The sequence below is a fragment of the Danio aesculapii genome, chromosome 24, assembly GCF_903798145.1.
Source record: "Danio aesculapii chromosome 24, fDanAes4.1, whole genome shotgun sequence".
NCBI lineage: Eukaryota > Metazoa > Chordata > Actinopteri > Cypriniformes > Danionidae > Danio > Danio aesculapii.
In genome coordinates this window covers 29,670,458-29,686,743 of record NC_079458.1, presented here as the reverse complement: position 1 = coordinate 29,686,743, position 16,286 = coordinate 29,670,458, and the positions used below count along the sequence as shown (strand labels likewise).

At 35.3% G+C, this 16,286-nt stretch overlaps 1 protein-coding gene across 1 annotated transcript in view; it reads right to left on the bottom strand.

Moving 5' to 3' along the window:
* The window catches only part of stau2 (staufen double-stranded RNA binding protein 2), a 239,855-nt gene that overhangs the window by 91,860 nt on the left and 131,709 nt on the right, over positions 1-16,286 (bottom strand). Inside the window, 1 exon segment of the mRNA XM_056450144.1 lies at positions 11,510-11,814. Coding sequence (XP_056306119.1) covers positions 11,510-11,814 — 305 coding nt within the window.

The following is a 16,286-nucleotide window of genomic DNA, read 5'->3' as shown; positions in this document are numbered from 1 at the left end:
CACAGAAAAGTCTGTTTAGTGTTGTGGAAAGGCAAAGCTGAATATCTGTGGTTAAACTGCCACCCAGCGGTCAAAAGCTGCTGGCGCACCAAGTACCGCTGTCGCCGCGGTATGAATGGCGCCATAAGGAACACATTGAAGTAGTAACATCTGTATGTACACACATATACATATATACATATATATGTATACACAAATTTTATCAACGTATTAGAGCAACTTAAGCACAGCTAAATATTAGATGTGATTTTGATGCATATTTAAAGTTAAATACCAATAATATTTAATCAAATCAAGACAAAATAATATTTACTAATTAAATTCATACATTCATTATCTTTTCAACTTTATTAGTCCCTTTATTAATCCTGGGTTGCCACACCGGAATGAACCGCCAACTTATCCAGCACATGTTTTACGCAGCGGATACCCTTCCAGCTGCTCTGGGAAACACCCATACACATTCATACACTACGGACAATTTAGCCTACCCAATTCACCTGTACCGCATGTCTTTGGATTGTGGGGGATACCGGGGCACCCGGACGAAACCCGGACGAAACCCACATGAACGCAGGGAGAACATGCAAACTCCACACAGAAACGCCAACTGACCCAGCCGAGGCTCAAACCAGCGTCTTTCTTGTTGTGAGGCGACAGCACTACCTACTGCACCACTGCGTCGCCTTAATTATTAAATATTTATATTAATTACTTTTACATCTTACATTTAGTAATTTAGGAGATGCTATTGTCCAAAGCGACTTACAATTGAGGAGGCATTCAGCGATCAAACAAGAGGCAATACAGACAAGAAGTGCTAATTATACAAAGAAACATGTGTTCAAAGAATAGAAAACTGAAAGAGAGAGAAAGAAAGAAAAAAAAGAGAGAGAGAGAGAGAGAGACAGAGAGACAGAGAGAGAGCAAGTCCTTCTTATAGGTGATTTGGTACTTATTTTTAATTGTCGTTTAAAGGATCCTAGTGTGTCCGCAGTCTGAATGGGAAAGGGAAGATCATTCCACCAGATAGGAACATTGAATGAAAAGGTTTTGGAAAATGAATTGTAGTTTCTCTGCGATGGCACCACAAGGCAGTGCTCCCCCCTTATTGGAGGCTCCTGGAGGATTGAACAATATTTTATAAAAAAGCAATGGACATTATAAAAATGTCTAAGCAATTCAGATAGATATATGCAAAATATAAATGTATTTGAATATATATATATATATATATATATATATATATATATATATATATATATATATATATATATATATATATATATATATATATATATATATATATATATATATATATATATATTTATTTATTTATTTATTTTTTTTTTAGTATATCTGAAATTAATGATTTTTTTTACAATGACATTCTGTAACACAAAAGCAATAGTCTTTGTATAATCCTAGTGATTTTGCTCCTCGGTCATGACATCAACTAAGAGATTCTGAAGGTGTAGAGATATGGCAAATAGCGCTGATATAAAAGATGAAAAGATGATGCATCAAGCTATGAAGCAATTTGTGCAGAGATTGATGGCCTGACTGCAGAGCAGCTGGCGTGTAGATGCTGAATGCTGCCGCTCGTGATCAAAGCAGCCATGGATGTGAAATCTAAGCAAAGGTTCTTCTATCAGCTCGTCTCCATTCATCTCAAAACGCAGCCTTGATTCACTCAAAGGTCAAAAAACATCAATGGACGGTATTTGAAGGAATAACCGAGAGCCTGTGATCTGAATCTTGGTATGCTGGTATTTCTAGCCAAGGTTAGAAACCATGAGAGAGACAGATAGACAGTCAGTAGTGGAGCTGAGATGGAGGGAGAACATAGAAAGAGCAACATTAAATAAAGGAAGATGGAAAGCGAAAATTGACATGAAAAAAGATTTGCCAGATTCGCTAAATTTGAGGTCAAGAAAAATTTAAGAGCACAAAAATTTAAGAGTTTCTTATTTTGCTTTATATGTATAACTAATGACCAGTGAAAACAGGTGCTAAATGACAACCAAGTATTTTATGATAAGCATTATGTTCCATTCATTAATTACACATTCCTCATAAACAATTATAAAAATGAACATGTTAAAGGTGCCATATAATGCATTGATTCAATATGTTAAATTGATCTTTGATTTCTACATAGTTGCTATGTGGCTTAGGTGAATTTAAAAATTCTAAAGAAACAGGGAGCACAGAAAATCCCCCCAGAATGAAGAGCTCTCTTTTGACCATATTTCATGGTTCCACTCTTTCATGGACACCAAATTCAAGGTCTTTTTAAAGCACCCTTTGTAAATCATACACCAGCATATGTAGATATAGCAACATAAAAGTCCTAACTGCACTCAACTTTTCACTTACTCATAATATATTTATTGTCATTCATTCTTTCATTTTTGGGTAAGTCCCTTTATTAATCAGAGGTCGCCACAGCGTAATGAACTGCCAGCTTATCCAGCAAATGTTTTACACCCACACACAATGGCCAATTTATCTTATTCAATTCACCTACAGTACATGTCTTTGGACTGTGGGGAAAATCTGAGCACCTGGAGGAAAAGCACACAAACAAGGGGAGAACACTCCACAAAGGAACACCAACTGACCCAGCCGGGGCTCGAACCAGCGACCTTCTTGCCGTGAGGCCATCGTGCTACCCACTCTGAAGTAATTTTCAAAAATGTAGACAATTTAAAACAGTCATGTTAAAAGAGCTTTCAAAAATGTGTTGAATTCAATACTAGTAAAACTCAAATGCAGTTTCTGAAATATTGCAAAAACGTGCATTACTTGGCATTGTTATTGCACAAGATTTAATTCTCAAATGTTTAAATGAAAATTTTCAGTTTTTTTTTTAAAATCTTTTCAACTGAAGTACATTTTTGTAAAACATGTTGCTCTGTTTACGTTTCATTATAGCATCTGATGACAAATTCATTAGAGGGTGCTGTATATATTTTTGCGAATCTGAATTACAATGCTAGGCTGTGTTTTGTTATAAGTATCATTGAAGTGTTCTTCTTGTACACTGAAAAAAGTGTTGCATGCAAAACTGTTGCAAACAATTTATTTGTGTTGAATTTAAACAAACAAATTAAATTTAATAATGTTAAACTTAATTTGTTTGTTTAAATTCAGCCCAAATAAATTTATTTGTGTTTACAACCACTTAACGTAAAAAAAATTGAGTAAATTCAAGGAATCATCTTTGAATAATTTTTTTCAGTGTATGCGTCCATTAGAAGGCGGGGGTTGTTTAAGAGATAACCCTTCTATAAACCCAACTGATAGTGTTTTCAAAATCAAATGTGAGAGAAACTGGCATCATGGCCACATAGTTTTACCATTATTCTACACTGCTTTTGCCCGTTTAGTGGTACCGGGATTCATTGGACTCAAAACTGAGAACCGTAGAACACCGTACAATGCGAGTTACACAACTTGCAAAAGACATATTAACATATTAAACAGACCTTATATTATATTATGGTATTATGGTATATCCAGATTTTCATTTAAAGGTAAAAATGACATGAAACTAAACATTAAAATTTCTTAAGTTAAAGGTTTTAGTTAAAGAAATGTTACTTTTTATTTCGCCATTGTTAAAGAATATACCTAAACGGTATATACATATATATATACATACATACATACATACATACATACATACATACATACATACATACATATATATACATATATATATATATATATATATATATATATATATATATATATATATATATATATATATATATATATATATATATATATATATATATACATACATACATATATTTTTACATACATACATACATACATACATACATACATACATACATACATATATATATATATATATATACATATATATATATATATATACATACATACATATATTTTTACATACATACATACATACATACATATACATACATATATATATATATATATATATATATACACACATATATATATACACACACACACATGTGTGTACACATACTTATATATATAGATCTGCATGATTAGCTGCGAAGATTGTACAAATCTACATTTGTTGACATACAGTTTGAGCTACTTATCAGAATTATGGGAATTATCGGCCAAACAAATTAATTGGAAGAAATTTTTTTAGTCTTAAGCCTTACCCAGAATATAAAACTACATATAATTATAGAATTGTAATATAATTATTTACTTTGAAAAGGCCGAAGCCTCTCAAGTAGGACAAATTTGACATTTTGTTTTATTTTTATGTTTTGTTTTAGGACAAGTTGGACTTTTAATTTTGGGGACACAACAAATTGAAAAACTACATACTACTGTGCAAGGTGATGCTTTATCAAAACCAAAATGAACACACAAAAAAAGACACCAAAGGTCTTATTCATGAAAAGTGCCACAGGATACTGTAGAGAGTGCAGGACTATGGTACAGTCCGTTCCACTCAGTGTCATATAGAGTGATGAGATGAATGGGCCTCATAAAATGAAAAAGCGTTGGACTCATCCCTAACGTGAGCTCTACCTATTGCTCTCTGCTCTCCCAGACTGCTTTGCAGCTCACAGGCTCTGCACAAAAGGGCCTTTATGATGTGCACCTGACATGCGGCGAAGAGCAGCGTTCCCACAGAGATTGGCTTCACTGCTCCACCTCTCCTCTCGCTTTCAGCTCTCCCAATCTCTGTGTCCCCAGCCTGGGGAGTGAGCGCTACCTGGCAGGTCTCCGGTTGCTCCACCAAAGGGGGATTTGGGGAAAGATCCATCTCTGGGTCCATCTAATTTGTGCCAAATAAGTCAGTCATTTGACCAAAAGAGGCCCAAGAGTTTAAACAGATCAGTCAAGGATTGTAAATAATCTGAAGGATGTCAGATTGCTCGCTGCAAGATGTGTTTGGCATGATTCGCTGATATTTTCAGACAAGCACAACTCTAATTTTCACGTTTTGTGCCATGTTTTTTTTTTTAAATAGCAAATCTATTTGCGTCACTTTGTGGACTCGTGAGTGTTCCAGTCTAAAAAGGCGGTGTGTTAAGTCGCATTGTTGGCGTGATGGTATTTTGAAAAACTGAAATAAATTGTGCCATTGACCAAATAAAAGCTGGTCTAAAGTCCAGCACAGAGTGCATTAGTTATGCGCCTGTGCAGGTCCAAAACACTTAGGGTGCACTCACATTAGGTACAGTTGCCTTGGACCGTGACAAAGAAACTGTACCTAATGTGAGTGCACCCTAAGTGTTTAACAGAAAAAAGAAGCGTTCTCGCTCAGCACAGTGTAGATTGCTTTAGTTATATTGTTTTGTATTATTTTTTGTCGTTTGGGATGCAGTGACACACAGTTAAAAACTGAATAGATCCACCACTTTTTTTGATGCTCATAAATTATCACAAAAGTCCTCATGTTGCAGGTAATAGAAGGTTTCCTGAAGGTGTAGCTGACGTGCAGCGAGGGGTTGGCGTCTTTAATAAACTACGACAGTTTGCATTCATTGAAAAGTAAGAATGAATAATAAATCCATATGAAACAGTACCCTAAAAGTGACGTTGTGTCTTCAGTTTCGGGCACAGGCACGATTTGCACTCACATTACAAGCGTACCGCGCCAAAGCCCAAATGAAACCTCGCTCTGGCACACCTCTTCCAACCGGGCCCGGGCCAGGGCCAGCCAACTGAACCATGCCTGAGCCTGATTCAGAGCACTCACACTTCTCAAACAAATCGGGAAACGCGCCTGGGCATGGTTTGGATAGCATAGTGTGAGTGCGCCCTTACCCATTGCTTCAGTCCTTAAAATAGCAAAAGTGGATTCGAGCACGCCCTTAGTGCTTTTGCCCCATGTTTTGTTCTGACAAAATTCTGCCAATCACATTCCAGCCAATCACATGACTGTAACCCAATGGATTTATGTATGAATATGTAGATGGATTTGATTATTGCAGGTTTGAAACAATCCAGGATAGTTTCTGTACATACATGTCTGTAAGCTAAATTCTGCTCAGAGGAGGATATTTGATATAATTATTTTATTTATTTTATTTTTTTTGTATTCTGTACCCCACTGGTACAGAATACTGGTACCTATTGAAGGGGTTCAAAGATTTTTTTGTGTGAAACTAATCTGTATACTTTATGAACAAACATTATTAAGATACCAATATGGATTGTTTAAAAACAAACTCAAACTTTAAAAAGGAACTTCCCAGCTTAAGTACAATTTCTGAGAGTGATATCTGCTTCTGTATTATCTTTCTGATAATAGACATGGAATTTCCCAGTGATGGGTTGCAGCTGGAAGGGCATCCACTGCATAAAACATATGCTGGATAAGTTGGCGGTTCATTCCGCTGGGGTGACCCCAGATTAATAAAGGGACTGAGCCAAAAAGAAAATGAATGAATGAATAATAAACATGGGCAGAATTCTCATATTGAGAGGTTTTTATTAAGGAATAATCATCTAATTTAGGGGTGTCAAGCATGTGCAAAATTGGCAACTATGCTAGTGATTTGATGCAGTCCAAGAGATGCAGACCACTTCTCAAATATCAAAATGCTTTTTGATGCCAAATTTATTAGAAATGGCCAGTCATGTCCTACGACACGGGATGAAGAAACTAAAATACTCTCACATGGAAAATCTGCTCTAAAGATAAAACTAAATAAATTGCTAAATACTATACTTGACATGTGAAAATATGCAGCCTGTACAGACAGCGTACAACAAATGCCAGTTATTGCATATCATTTAACATGTCCTTTCATTTACTACTTATTTTATGACGTTTTACTCACATGGCTGACGACTGAACATTAATCAGAAGACACTGCTGTATTTCCGTCAGCCAATCACTACATTCCTGATCACAGTTTCAAGGACCAACAGATCTGTGCTTCACAACAAAACACAAACACTAATATCAGACCAGATATTTTTATCTTTTTATCTCCAGGGTTTCCGGAGATATCATAATGTCAAATTTAAGGCTTTTTAAGACCTTTTTAAGACCATTAAGTATTAAATTTAAGACCTATATCACAATATCATGTATTCAAATTGAACAGTACTAAAGAGAGGTTAGATGCACCATTAAACTACAGAAAAAACAAACAAACAAACAAACAAACATCTTAAGGCTGATTAATACTTTCACCTGGCGCAGCATCGTGCACCTCATGGACGGGGCTTTTATACTTAATGTGTTCGTCATTGAGATATTCTTTTAAATGACAGGGGGTGGTCAAAAGAAACAAAGTAAAATCTGACGGATAAACAGAGAAGTAGAAAGTTTCCAGAACTAGGTCATATCATTAATATCATTCAAGATTTTTAAAATAATAGTTTTTAATAATTTTTTATAATGATTATAAAGATTTTTTAAATGAAACTTTGATGCATCACTTGCTTTTGTTCATATCTCAGACAGTTCTACTTATTAAAGTTAAATATTAATGGCAACAGAACATGGGTTGCTCTAAAATTATATTTTCATTATGGCAAGAATGAAAGCAAAAAAAGTACATTCACTAAAAATACTGACTTTTTTTTTTGCCCACTCAACGATTCACACATTAGTGTCTGGCTAATTTCTGTCCTCTACTTATAAGCTAAAAAAGCAATATTGGTCCAACATTCCTGACATTTGGGCATCAATATATTGTAAACTGATAGGTTCATATATTCCTTTCCATTTATCAAAGAAATAATTTGTTCGTTCATTTTAGTTTGCAACTTGTAAATTGTTTTAAATTCAAAAGTGTACTATATACATCAGTGTAAAACCTATGATTGGTAGGAAAAAACATATTCTGTAATATTAAAACCACCTGGGTCTCCACTTTTGCATGGTCTCTTTTTTTGTTTTAACAAACTTATGCCTCAGGTTTTTCCAAACTTTTACAAAAACTTTCCTCCTTTCCCACGGCTGTTGCAATTTCTAGCCAAGAATTATTGTTCATCTGGTTCTCCATATTATCACACATGGACTGATCATAAAGACGTGTGCACAGTCATACCTGTTTCAGACAAAATCTCTTCAAAGTGTTTCATATTCAACTCAAATCAAATGTGGCACCACGCAAACTGTTCACCCGAGTCTCAAAACATTTCATGAGCTCTGCCAGCCGAAATCATGTCGCGCGCACTCAAAGCGAACCTCTGCAAATGCAGCGATGACGTCAAATTCGCCGTGCGCATGGAGTTCAATAACAGAAAGCTGATTGGCTATTGCATGTTGGTCTCATTTGTAGTTGTAATACCACAAATTACAATTGGACTAGTGAAATAAAGAACTACAAGACCACGAAATCCAAGCAACAACAACAAAAAATAATTAACTGAGCATTAGATGTAGCGTTACAAGGACATCGGAAAAATAAGACCTGTGCAAAAATATTTAAAAAGAAAAGCGAATTTAAGACTTTTTGAGGACTAAAAGTTAAATTTTTTTAAATTTTAGACTTTTTAAGACCCAGCGGAAACCATGATCTCACAAGATCTCAAACTGACAATGAGTTCACTGTACCCAAATGGCCTCCAGATTCGAACCAAGTATGGCTCATTGGGATGTGGTAAAATCTTGGATGTGCAGAAAATGTGTGATGCCATAATGTCAAAAATCCCTGAACAAAGTTTCCCGGACCTTGTTGAATCTTTGAAACAAAGAATTTGGTCCAAAACAAAATTGGTAGGGTGCACAGAATAAAGTGGCAAGGGAGGATATTTAGGAACATTTAGGTCTAATGAATGTGAACAGACTGAACAACATCTTAAAGAGTTAAAGACAACGAAAGACTAAGAGAGCGCATATGTTGTGGATTACTCGAACAACTCCATTATTTCTGCCCTACTTCCATCACATGTGGCCAGAGACAACAGGGAATTCAATCGCAAACAAAGATTTTTTCTCCAATCCTTTCTGAACCAACACCGCTTCCATAAAAGCCAAAATACTGATGCCTTATCTCAATTTCAACCTCTGGCCAAATTCCATCAATCACATTTCTTTACTCTTGAGGGCCTTATGTCTAGTTGGGGCCCAAAGAGCTGAATGAACCGATCTAAACTCCAAGTTAATTACAAGAGCGCTAAAGACAGCATGTGCTAGGTCCTTTTTTATTATTTTACAAGGCACAGGCGTATCTGTCCATTAATTTCTCAGTTAAGAGTTTCTAGATCAGAATCAGTCTTTGGAAGAAACAGCCGTACAAATAACCACACGTCAATGAGTACCACATCTGTAGCGTAGTACAACTGCTTCAGGAAACTGATTGAACATGGGTTCTTGTTGTGGCTTTTCAAACTGTTGCAGGTGTTTCTGTTGCTCCAATGCCAATGAAACAGGCCTCATAGGGGATTTCATAACAGCTCTGTCAAGACCAAATTGAATCAGCGAGTGAGTAGACCTGGTCTGATTTAAACATGTCCTTTGGCACTATGGATAGCATGTCTGCTATTCCGATTAGAACCAGTTAGGCGTTTGCCAACAAGCACACACTATTTTGCAGAAGACCATCTGCCAACAAACATATAAAAGTCTGGAATCTGCCTGTCAGCACTAAAGACGCAGCTCAGCGGTTTTGTTTTGCTTTCGGTACGTTCAGGTTTTCATTACCAACCCACATCGCTCGGCGCATTGTCTCAACAAAACGTGTGTTTCCTGCTTTCCTCCATTACACATTTAAATCCCCCCTGACAGGAGACGTTGAGAAATGGGGGATAACATCAGGATTCTTATCAGGGTATTGGAGGGTTTAGACGTGGAGTGATTCACACAGGCAGGTCGGCTCATCCCTCGCAGCTGGCCCTTTAAGTGAAACCTGCTGTTTTCCACCCGTGTTTACGTTTGGCTGCCTCTCTCTTCTTCATTGGGTTTCAGACTACAGGAAAGCTCTGAGCGAAAACAAAGGCTTTTTCAAAGGCAACCTCAGCAGGTTAAGATAAAATGTTTTTACTGGTCAATATGAAAAGCACCTGCTGGTAAATTAAGTGGGGCGGCTGAGGGTGGGGTTTCAGAGGGGGCTGGCATGTTTTTCGTTAAACTCTGGAAGAGATTGAGGAAATGCATGCATGAGAGAGAAGGGTACAATTAATCGATTTTACAGATAGTAAAAAAGTGCCGGTCACAGCATTCCGTTTAGGTCTTTTCCTGCTTCTATTTGAGCTTTTCTGCAGGGTTTAGGGTCATCTTTACACCTTTGTTTACAATACTTTTCAGTCATTTGGATCGTAAACATGTGATACAATTCTGCTTATACTTGCTGTTTAAATGTATCATTTTTGTCCAACTTCTAGGTCTTTTTGAAGGGTGGGTGTCCCCTTTATTTCATATCATTTCTAAATGTTTATGTCTAGAGAGATGCATTCTCAGAACTTCAAAATTTAAATAAAAATACATCTTCCAACAAATTTACATAACTTTTTCATTAATTTCACAAGCAAAAAACCTACAAAACAGTAAAAAAAAAAAAAAGCGTTTACTATTCCTTTGGATCACAATACAAACAAGTAGGAATTATTAAATTAAAAGCATTCTTAAAAGTTCACACCAGAATTGTAATTCTGTCTTTATTTTCTCACACTTCACTTGTTTGAAACCTATTTTAGCTTGATGAACACAAACACTGAAGATATTTAGAAAAATGCTAAACCCATTAACTTCCTTTTTTTTCCTACTATGGAACTTGATGAATTCCAACAACCATAATTCTTCTAAATATTCTTTTGTGAGAAACTCTAAAATGTTTACATGAGGGTGAGTACATGTTGAGGTAATTTTCATTTTTGAATGAACAATAAATTTAAAATGTATTTACTACAAATGCAAAACTAAAATAAACAGTTTTCTGGAAAATTTATCTGGAAGATTTATACTACAAAATTACATTATTTCATTTTATTAATTCATTTTATATACAAGTTAACCCAAATACATATTATCCTTTTGATTAGTAAGACTTTTATTCTGTATGCTTGCTTTAAATGCATCAAAAAGACTTTATGCAAGACAAAACCCATTCCAAATACACTAAATGCTCTTTAAAAAGTTATATTTGTCCAATTATGAAAAAAGACAGAAAAACTGCTTTAACACAGAAAGCACTAAGAAATGCCTTTTGATAACCAAATCAGCCTTTTATAATGATTTTTAAGAATCATATGACACTAATACCTACTAAATTTGACAATATTTTGCAGCCCAAGGAGAAACAGGGCCGTGGAAGATGAATCAGCTAAAGACAGGTTGTTATCCTCTGCTTGTAATGGTATACAGAGAGGAAAAGGGAAATGTAACAGCAAAAAAATACTTCCCTGGCCTGCAGGAATAGCAATGACAAAAGCAGGCACTTCCACATTTCCTCAGTTTCGTCCAGATGGACGGATAGCACAAGCCAAGCAGATGATGTTATGAAATTTGGCAGAGCTAACATTGCACAGTGAGAGAGATAGAGGTAAACAAATCTGCAAAATCACTTCATTTATTTTGTACCTGGAAGCCTTGAATGTGGGCCAAGTACTCCAGCTGTTGGGAAGGCTGGATGGAGCCACAGGCCAAAGCAGGTGCTTTTCCCTTTAGGACGAGGGCCTCGGCGGTGGGTGATGTCCCGCTCAGCAGCAGCTCCCTCGCAATGGTTGCAGTGTTGCCCACCGATGGGTTGCAGAATGGACCTGCGGACCCTTGGCCAATCTCTTTGGCTGTTGGGAAGTTTCCAGGAGCACCGGGGACTCCCTTGTTGCGACTTGCTTCCATTTCTTGATACACGTCCGGGGAAAGGTGAAGAATTCCTTTTTGTGCTACAATAAAAAGAAAAGCCATGCATATTATCATTCATTAAGATCTTTAACTTTTGAAACTTACATATTTATAGAAATTCTTATTTTATTTATTCTTAATTTAATTTCATTCATCAAAAAGACACAAAAAAATAAAACATGGTATACAATAACAACAAAAAATAATAATGAAATATGAATATTATTTTAATGTAAACATTATTTCATTTTTTATTAATAATTTTTTTATCATTTATACAAATATATTATTTTATTCTTATTATAGACATAAAATATAAAACATAAATATATAAATATAACTATATATTGTAAAACAATATTGATCTTGTTTTTTTATTGTATTTATAATCAAATCAACACAGTCTTGATATATCTAAAAACTTGTAATAAAAATCAAATCAAATAAATATAAAAAAAAATTATTAAAATAATACACTATACAATAAAAAGAAAAGTAAATAAAATAAAATAGAGCACTGGAACAATCATTTTGTAGAATAACCCTAATTTTCAATTCACAACAAGTGAAAACATTTGTTATTTTGACCAACTGCAATTTTCAGAACAACATTTTAGCATATTTTATTTTCAATTTGGAAGAAACATATCAGACCTTTATAGAATAAACTGTTACTCAAATACAGCACATGCCTAATCATTTAATTAACTTTCTACTTAAAGTTAGTGATCTGGCTTATAATTTTCACCTTATACTGTGGATTATAAAACTTTTTCCCCCAAAAAGGGTCAAAAACAATGTCAATTTTAAAACGTGTACATCACTAACACTTGGAGTTCACCATCTTACAGTATACACATGAGATACAGCATATAAATGAGCAGAATCCTTTAACTGCCTCCGCAAATTTTGAGTTGATATACATGAAAATAATATATATGCATATAATACACAGTTTGTCAAGATAGGTACAGATTTAGACAATAAATAAATATCTAAATAGAATAGAAGAACAAAACAGCTGCAGCAGATGTCCTCATCTGTGTGCAGATTCTGCTTCCTGTCTGCTGTCCTAAACAAAGCCTCAAAAAGCAGCCGGCTGTTCTCCACAAATTTTGACAACCCAGAACAAGCAAAGACTGATTTAACTTAGTGTTCAGGCCATAAAACTGGTAAATATTATCACAGAAAATTGTGAGAAATGTAAATAGGCAGTTCCTCTAAGTGCTGCAGTGTACTGTTGACACAGCCTTTTAATTCATGAAGCGAGAATGTAAATGAAAACCAGCAGTTTGGAGTTCCTGTCGGCCATTTCAACAAGGTTGACTGGCAAAGACGCAACCGATATTGAATTTTTTTTAAACTACCATAACACAAACTGCATTTCCACAAATCAGCATCTCAAGCCCGAATGAGAAAAATGCATACTTGGGTGCAATTAAGACAGAACAAGTTTTTCCATTCCACATCTTTTGAAGCCCCGCGTACACTGACTGTGTGTTTTTTTTTTTAGATACCATGTCAAAAACTTTAACTTTTACATGCAGCACTCATAATTGTCAGTTCCAATGCAGTGGACTAATCAGAACAAAAGAGGCATGGCAAGCATTGCAAGTTTTAGAGCCACTTCATATTAGGTGGCGTTACCTAATATGTACTTACATTAAAATTAATCTTTTGTTACAATGTACTTATTGTGTAAATATATATATATATATTTTTTTATTGTACTAACGATGGAATAAATACCTACATGAAAATACATTTTAATTACATTTATTATATTGGATTTTTTTTAATTACGATTGTTGCCATTGCTTACACCTTAATACAACCTTAAACCTACCAATACCACCAAACCGGTCCCTAACCCTACCCATATCCACCTCAAGAGCAGCAGAAGTGTTTATGAGCACAGTAAGTGCATTGCACTTATATTTTGCTACAAGTACACATAGTTAAGGTCACTTAATATTAAGTGGGACCCAAGTTTCTGTTTACAGGCGCTCAGTGGCTGTCTCCGCATAGCGAATGGGAATTTGTTATTACAGTATTTTGGGAACATTTGGTACACAGGAACCTGTTTCCCATTGATCTCTATAGGTTTGTTGTATCATGTATACACTGATTTGCAATAAACTGTAAGCACTCTCACAACAAATAAAGAATAAAATCATATTTGGAAATGTTGACTCATTGATAAACTCACTTACAGATTTGCTGGTTAATTTTTTTGATCCATCGACACTGCATTGTGCTCCGTTGGGCTGGGCGATATTGCAAAAAAATTATCATGATATCGTGTTTCATATCATTTGGTATTGATAACTACTAAATATATTTTAAAATATTTTTTTATTTAACCACTTTATTTTAATTTACCACATTACTAAGGCAAGTAGTTTTAATAGTCAAAAACAAAAATATTTAAGCTATATATCTGATCTCTTTATGTTTATTTCATTATAAGCGTTAAAGAAACTCTTAAACTTGATAAATAAAATTTTACATAGTGTGTGCAACTAAGGTAGATCAACATCTGTAAGGTGTCAATGACGATACAGTAAATCTCAAACTCTGTAAACAAAACAAATTATGATAATCAAATCTGAGCTTTAAGTAAAAGACCTAACCATCATTATTCAAATATTGAAACATTACAAACTGTGAAGTTGGGAGACTACATTACCTCCTATGCTAAAAAATCTTTCAGATGGGGAGCACAAGAAAATAAACCAAAAACCACTCTGGTGACATCCTTATACCCTTTATTATGTCATTTGCACGTGGTTTCTTTCACCATTTTAAGTGCGCTTTGTGATCGCGCTCCCCTGGCGTCGCACATAACTAAGTGACCCTCAACCATTTTCTCAGAGAATGACAACTAGACAAACCATTGCTCCAGCTCCGATACAAGTTAATATAGAAAAGTAAAATGCAATGCAGTGTTTGGGTGCGCTTTGTTTGTCTGAGGTAATCAGCCTACCATTATTACTGAAATGTGTATTTTCTATACAAAGTGTGAAGCAGATTGGTTAGTTCTACTTGCATGAATCATGATGCACTTATGGTATTTGAAAAAGTTCTGATGTTTTTCAAGTAGGTGTACCTGGAAAATGCACGTGTCGTGTCCGCCGCTTGCACACCACGTGTGCGTCACTCCCATGTGTGCGTCGCACAAGTTGCGTGCCTCCATTGAAATGATAAACTTACACACTAAGCTTATTGGCATTACTTCCACAGTGCGCGCTCAGCAGTCAAATTTTAATTAAACTATAGCGCTTCATACCGAAAATACACATCAAATTTTTGTTTTATTGCTATTGACAATGGTGTTCGGTCAATAAATCCGGATACCGATTTTATCGCTCAGCCCTAGTGCTCAGTTTCTCTAGTTCCGCTTTTACACTGTATACAGAACATTACGGAATGTTTATTTTCAGCTTCTCAGATACACAAAGAGAGAGCATTTATAAAAATATCTACACAAGCACATTTTATTTCGAGCCATTAAGATGCATTTAAAAAGTATAACTATGAAACGGTCTGCTTTTTTTGTGATGATTTGCTTTGGTTTACATTGTGTGCTTTGAGTATGTCTGAAAACATGGTGGAATGTAACTCGACATGATATAGATTCGTATTCTCTCTCGTGCTCTACACCAGGGGTTCCCAAACTTTTCAGCCCGTGACCTCTAAAAAAGAAATTCCAGTGACTCACGACCCCCAAATTCCTCTGAGGTGTTAAAAATATACAAACGCTGCACACACAACAATAGGCCTATATAAACACAAGTATACTGCCAACACAAAAAAATGCAACAGTCTAACAACCATATAATTTTAATAGTCATTTATTAATTTGTTTAATTTAATATTAACTAAGGAGACTGATGGACACAACATTTTCAGCACAGGTCTATTGTTGGTTTAATTTTGGAGACCGCCAATCAGAGATCAGTCTCAATATTCAGTTGTGGCCTGTATTTATGTTTAATGTATTTGTTTGCAATTAAAGTGTGAGAAAGTTTAAACTGGTGCTATAAATCAATCTGCTGCAGCTAATGCTATTGCAGTGTTTTAAACTCGCATAAACATCCTATGAAAAAAATTAAAAGAATGATGGCTTTTTGTTTGCACGTTGTTGCTTTTTACTATTAAAAACTACTATTTTTATCTTCTGTGGGTTTTAGGTAAAATAAAGTCATTCTAACAGTTTAGTAAAATTTATTTGACTTGGAAATCACCAAGTGACCCCCTGTAATTGTCCCGTGACCCCCATTGTCCCTTTAGGAACCACTGCTCTACAATGTACAAAAAAAAAAAAAACATTCCTTACTGCTGCATCTTGTGTTTTTCGATGCAAAGACACTTTCTGTGTGAATAAACCCTTATACTGGTATAAAACGAGAGGTGTGAGCCAGAATTACATCAATTGAGAATGACAACAAAAAGCACACAAGCGCTGAGATAAAAACAATACCCCCACCCCATCTGCACCCTATCTTCTCTG